This window comes from Cucurbita maxima, unplaced genomic scaffold (assembly GCF_002738345.1).
Source record: "Cucurbita maxima cultivar Rimu unplaced genomic scaffold, Cmax_1.0 Cma_Scf00021, whole genome shotgun sequence".
Taxonomy (NCBI): Eukaryota; Viridiplantae; Streptophyta; class Magnoliopsida; order Cucurbitales; family Cucurbitaceae; genus Cucurbita; species Cucurbita maxima.
Window position 1 is genome coordinate 706,319 of NW_019272037.1, and position 6,535 is coordinate 712,853.

Below are 6,535 nucleotides of genomic sequence, written 5' to 3' on the forward strand. Positions count from 1 at the left end.
TTTTTTTTTTTTTTTTTTTTTTTTTTTTTTTTTTTTTTTTTTTTTTTTTTTGATTTGGGATCCTCAGCAGCCTCAAAGGTTTCCATCGAGTCAAGTCAACTAATTTCCTTAGATAATAGACCGTTTCTCCATTCTTAGGAGATGAGAGCTCAAACGCCGAGGAAATCATTTTGAATCAACTCATGGAAATAATCAATAAGAATATTATACAAAAAAATCCACATAAGGAAAAACCAAAAGAAACTTTTTTGAAAAATGGAAGAGAAAAAATAATTATAAAAAAAAAGGCGGAAAGAAACACCAAAATGTTGCTACGAAATACCTGCATCAGGGCTTCTTCCCACCTACCAGCACTGCAAAGACATCGAGCAAAGTCGTAATAAAGAGCTGCAGACCCAACTATTCCTCGTTTTTCCATGGTCTGAATGGCCAGCACAGCCTCATCTGTTTTACCTTCTTTCCAAAGTGTATTGACAAGAACTGGAATTTTGACAAGCTAAAGCGTTCAGCAAATATATAACTGGAAACAAATAAGCACACTGCGGCTACCTTTATATGTTAAAGCATTAGGAATTGAAGATTTCTGCACTTTTCTGAAGAACTCATGAACTAAGTTGTACTTGCCACATTGAAGCATCACCTATCATTCATTGGAAAATGTTTCATTTAGTAAATGGAATATTTCAACTATAGGCTTACTTGCATGTTAAATGGAAATTCAGCACAATCAAATAAACTAAGTTTAGCCACTAAAATGTGTTAAGATACTACAACAAGAAGCAGAAAACAGACTGAAGCGCCGAGCAAAATTACACCAGGAAACACATTACTAAAATATCACCAAGAAGATATCAATTTTCAAAGTTAAAAGTTTGGAAGTAAACAACACAAAATACATAAGCCATCAAAAGCAAGTCATGAGATGTAAAATCATAAGATAGTGTAGTGGCCTAGTTTCATCAAATGCTTCCAAATCCTTCAAGTCGTGGTAGCATGACTTTCAAATTTTAATAGTGGAAGTACAGGCCGATCAAATTATTTGTCTTTAACTAACTTGAAAATCTAGGGGCAGTTTAAGACAACTTAATTCTTTTGTTTTATCAAGAAAAAAAAAAAACACTAGTGAAATAATAAGGTAACTGGTTTTAGAAATGGGTTAATTTAATTCATTCTAAACGGTGCATGAACTAAAAACTTCTTTTCAAAAATCATGAACTTGTGAACTTAAGTATACATTGAAATCAACCTTCGACCAAATAGCTTCTTAATAGCCAAATGAAGGATAGACGCAAGTAATCCTTCAAAAGTTGCTTCTGATAAGTGAAGGCATAATCTAATCATAAATGCATCCTTGGCCAAGTCCAAAGGTGCACTTACTTCACAGTAACCTTTTACAAACAGGACAAATCCTCTTTCAAAACCTAGAACCCAACCCAATACGTCCACTCTGTGTCCATGCAATACCCTAAACCATTTAACTTCAACTGATCAAAAGGTAAGAACAAAATTTTAATGCTAACACATCTGACTGGATTCAAAGCAACTTAATGAGTGAAAATTCCTTATTGGGTGCGCAAAATCAAGCATTTTTCATTCACAGCATCTCAAGCATTAGAAAAATCATTATAAACTTCGAAGTAGACTTGCAAACCACATGAACAGTAGAAAGAAACTAAAGAATCAACCACCTCCATGACCAATCCATATGTTGTCGTAGAAGGCTGTAGACCCTGTTCCTTTAGTTCCTGCAAGACCCAAAATGCCCCTTCCCAATTTTTTCGCTTAACACAAGCATTTAGAACCTGAAAGCAAGAAATAAAAAGACAACTATAAATGAAGAGCTCGAAAGAAACACATGCAAGTTATATTTCCACAAAAAATTTACGATTCCTTTTGTTTTTTATTAGCATTTCATAGCACTTATGAATATTACTTTTAAAAGAAAAACATATATTGCACCAAATGGGGGTGCAATGGAGAATATACCTTAATGACGAAGTAAATTAAAATACTATGCAATAAATAGAAAGGGAAATAGCAGGAATATTTTGGGTGGAAAATGAAAACGTAAAGAAAATCAACAATTCTTTGAAGACTCTGTATTTTCATACTAACTACATAAAATGTTGAAGGTTCCTACCAAAAGAAAAAACATTTGGATGTACAGATTACCACTGGCTCACACTTCACAAGACCCCTTTATATTTTTGAAACTTTGGAGATTTTTCTCCTTTTTTGACATGTTCTTAAGTCTATATTTCTCTTTTTTCAGTTGCCCATTTTTTGTTGTAGAGCCTAGATTCTTCCAATGGCCTCTTCTTATATTTCTTCCATTTATCTTAATAAAAGTGGTGCTTTTATCCAAAAGAAAAAAAAAGAATGAAAAAGGAAGTCAATCCCAATATGTAAACAAAATATATATCCTTAATAATAGAACCATGATAAGTAAATATCCACTAGATTCTTATAAAAATTGAATTTCCCTATCTAAAAGTAAATATTTCATGAGCAAAACAACTGAACATGCTAGGAAAATATTCATAACAAGATTATATTGCTCTAACATTTTTTACACCAAATTGCTCAATATTTTACATTAACCAAATATTATCTGTAAAATGTAAATTGACCTATCAATTATGACTCACCGCATTATAGATAACTATATCAGGTTGCAGCCGTGGGTCCCACTTTTCAAATGCCCCTGTTTTAAACTTCTTCTTTGGAGGAGACCGCATGCTATCAATCACATCAAAGAGTTCCCTCATGTATCCTGCTTGTCCAAGAGTGACAGCAATACTATGGTATGCTACCAAGTCAGGATATGAGGAAAAGTGTTGCTGAAGGGAAACGGAGATGAACCAACCAGGGTTAGTCTAATTCTATCAATTTCCACGTCTATTTACATACACATGCACAGACCAAGAGTGAAAATACTAATGAAGGTAGTTATCTGCCAACCTGCATTGCATGGAATACATTGAGTGCCTCCACAGGTCTCCTCGCTTTTCCAAGTACATCAAGGGCAGTGGTGTATATAAATCTGTGGAAGTTAGAGAACATACATGGTGACAGGGCAATGCAAGAAAGAATATCTTTTCCATTTTAAAACTCTAATTATATTTTTTTTAGGGGTACAGGACTATTTACTCTTTAGGAAAGGTTAGGATGAAGACTTTTTGTTGGATCACTGATTATTTAAAATGAACATGTCTTTTAAGATACATATATGTATGTATATATACATATATATAATGCGAAAAAATTCATGGCGGGAACCCAATCCCGTAAAACTAAATGAGATATTTTACTGGAATGGGGATTGAAATAGGAAGCTTCCCATCCCACCCTGCCCAGTGGGCATCTCTGACCAGGAGTTGGAGATTTGTTTTCCTAGACTCAGGGCACCCATGCCCGCCCCAAACACTCCCTCTCACTTGTGATCTTGAAAATTAATGGAAGGCCCAACAAGTAGAAATCTAAGTTACAGTTCTAGACAGAGGAAAGGCATTGCAGGCCATTGTTAGTCTTTTAAAGTATCATGGCAAGAACTTTCACTACATGAATCAAGCAGTAAAGGTGAGAAATAGGGAAACACCTCAGCTTATGTGACTTGAACCGTTCACGCATTTGAAGCCATTCGATGACTTGCAGCACTCGTTTCCAATTTCCTAGCTTACCCAACACTTGAATAACCCTTAATATTGAGTGATCTGAATATCTAATCTTTGCACTCCTCATCATTTGAGCAAACATCCACTCAGGCATATCAATGTCGGCACCATTTAATCTGTAAAAAAAAAATTCAATTCAAATGAATTAACATGAAAAGACTAATGAAGCATTAAGTCTTTGTTACTATCATTGAAAAGTAAATGTGATTACAATTGATATAATCCACAAAATTCAAGTAATTGATATTTTATTCGTATTCATGGAATACCCTCGTAGTACAGTCGAGTGCAAATTAGTAATTAATTTAAAATCATAAAAGATGTTGGAGATGATTTTGAGAGAGGTCTGTATATAATGAATAGCTCAAGAGCCAGCAGTGTATCTGTGAGAGATAAAAAGAAAAATATAAACAATAGTTTAGTAACAGTTCATGACCATCATTTGAACGCATTAACATATATTATCTCAATGGAATTGAGTTATAACCAAATGTAAGTTCTACGAGAATACTCCATTATATTATTGAAACAAGGATGGAAAAAGGGAAGGAGAAGAAATAAAAGGAGAAATTTTCATTTTTACCTCTCCTATATTTAGCTTAGTAGACTTCTAAGTTTTTAGATTGAACACAAAAATCCATAATTAAATAAGAGGTGAAGTTAATAATCTTCAAACTAAATTAGATTATTTCCTACAAATTACTTGAAATTCAAGCAGCACAACACAAAAAATTCCACAGAAATACTTAAACTCAACCCTGAAAAAAAGCACCTGACCTTAACAATAAAATATCCTGACCAAACTATAAAATACAACCAGAGAAACCAGACAAAAACAACCTTGTCCATTGAGATTTAACTAATTGAGAGCATTAACTTCACTGACTATTCAAGTTCAAAGTTTAATTGGATTGAACTGAAAGTTTAATATTACAATTCGCTTGTAAGTCAAATACGAGGACAAATAATAAATCCCAAAAAATCAAAGCAAGCATATCAAATAAGGTATTAGTTGTGATCTCAAACTTGTATCGAGTTAATTTTAAACTTTCAGCAAGAGAAGTGAGCAAGGGACAGCAAACCTCTTAGAAAGCATCTGGATTCTCTCTTCCATTTCCATCTTTGAAACTCTTGGTTTGTCCATTATGTCTGCTGCATCACAACTGTTGAAGGCGGCATGTTCGACCTCTAAGCTACTCTCTTCTGTAAATTCATGAAACCGCTTACCACTTTTGGATAACCCTCTGTAGGACTGCTCAGTTTTCTTTCTACCAACCTTGTCACCGGGAATATAGTTTCCTTTGAGCTGAACACCATACTTCCCAACCTTCAGAACATCCTTAGTTGGTTTAATGTCATCATCAGCCCAAATCTTTTCCGATATTTTCATGGAACTTCCATAACGTACTCCGTGGCTTTCACTTTTCACATCCAATGTATTAGCCTTAAAATGAAGTCGTTTATCATGGTTCGACCTAGTTACTTTTGGCTCAATGTAATTCGACCAGTTTCCATTCCTTTTCTCTTCATGTTGTTTATCATTTATTTGTGAGTCAAAAGGTGTCACCTTGCCTTTAAGCTCATCCTTTGATCTTGTTACCCCTTTCCTTTTGCTATCAAATTTATTTCCCGACAAATCTGTTTTACGTGTAATTCTCTCTGAATTATCAAACAAATCCTCCCCATCAACATATACAACCTTGTTCTTTACGTCCATATTACCTTGAACATCAGTCACTATGTTAGAAATGGAAGTGCTTTCAGCGCTCTTTGCACTCGCATTTTCCTTCATCTTATTAGGATCGTCCGACTGCCTCTTATACCTTCTAGATCTAACGGACTCCATAACCCTCACATATTCATCGAAAGATGGCTTAAACTGAAAATCCTTTTCGAGGAGATTCCCACTTGCCAATTGAATATCAGATTCTCCCTTTGATGAAGCCTTAATTGCTCCACATTTATGTCCCCTGTGCCTTAAAACTCTGCTCTTCGCACTGCCAAAATTTAAGCCACTTCCAGATACCGAACTAGGAAAAAACGAAAGCCCTAATAAATAATGGGAATTCTGGGTACAATACAGTGCCGAAAATCCATTTCCTTCACAACAAGGGATACACAAATTTGCATTCGCCATTATTACTCCCACCATTTTGGAACTACTCCTAGTTCATGAATAATACCAAAACACTCCAACCAAACTCTCAGGCAAAGTAGAAACACGGAGTAAACATCAAAACGAAAAGGTAAAAGCAAGAAAAAACTAACTGCTCTTTGTATGACAGCAATTGGAGTATTTTCCAGAATGACGGTGGAACAATCTCTCCCTGAATCTTGCAATATGATTACATCACTATTCTCGGCTGTTCTTGTTCTATCTGCGGCTCAAAGAGCATTTTATCATATTGCAACGACCTAATTCTCCGTGGAAAACTTAGATTATACTTAACCTCTGCAATTCCGTTCTATGATTATATAGAAGCGTTCACACCTTGTCCGGCAATCGTTCACACCTTGTCCGGCAATCGTTCACACCTTGTCCGGCAATCGTTTACACCTATCCGGCAATCGTTCACACCTTGTCCGGCAATCGTTTACACCTATCCGGCAATCGTTCACACCTTGTCCGGCAGTCGTCTACACCTCGTCCGGAAATTGTCTAAACCTTCTCCGGCTATCGGCGCCGGCGGAGCTTGACGGAGAGACGAACGCTAGTTCCTCCTATAGAATAGCAATTCGGATAAATATTCACTCTTTAGAGAACATCAATCCACAAACAAAGAAGCGACCTTCCTCTTTTTTTTTTTTTTTTTTTTTTTTTTTTAATTTTTTTTTTTTTTTTTTTTTTTTTTTTTTTTTTT

At 35.1% G+C, this 6,535-nt stretch overlaps 1 protein-coding gene across 1 annotated transcript in view; it reads right to left on the reverse strand.

Annotated features, from left to right (window-relative positions):
- Positions 1-6,434, reverse strand: part of LOC111495096 (pentatricopeptide repeat-containing protein At1g30610, chloroplastic) — an 8,761-nt gene extending 2,327 nt beyond the window's left edge. The window contains exons 1-7 of the mRNA XM_023144969.1: positions 4,757-6,434; positions 3,599-3,790; positions 2,962-3,043; positions 2,649-2,840; positions 1,689-1,802; positions 550-640; positions 323-480 (exon numbers count right to left, since the gene is read on the reverse strand). Of these exons, the coding sequence (XP_023000737.1) occupies positions 323-480; positions 550-640; positions 1,689-1,802; positions 2,649-2,840; positions 2,962-3,043; positions 3,599-3,790; positions 4,757-5,826 (1,899 nt within the window). The 5' untranslated portion in view covers positions 5,827-6,434. The remainder of the gene's footprint in view (positions 1-322; positions 481-549; positions 641-1,688; positions 1,803-2,648; positions 2,841-2,961; positions 3,044-3,598; positions 3,791-4,756) is intronic.
- Positions 6,435-6,535: the final 101 nt, after the last annotated feature.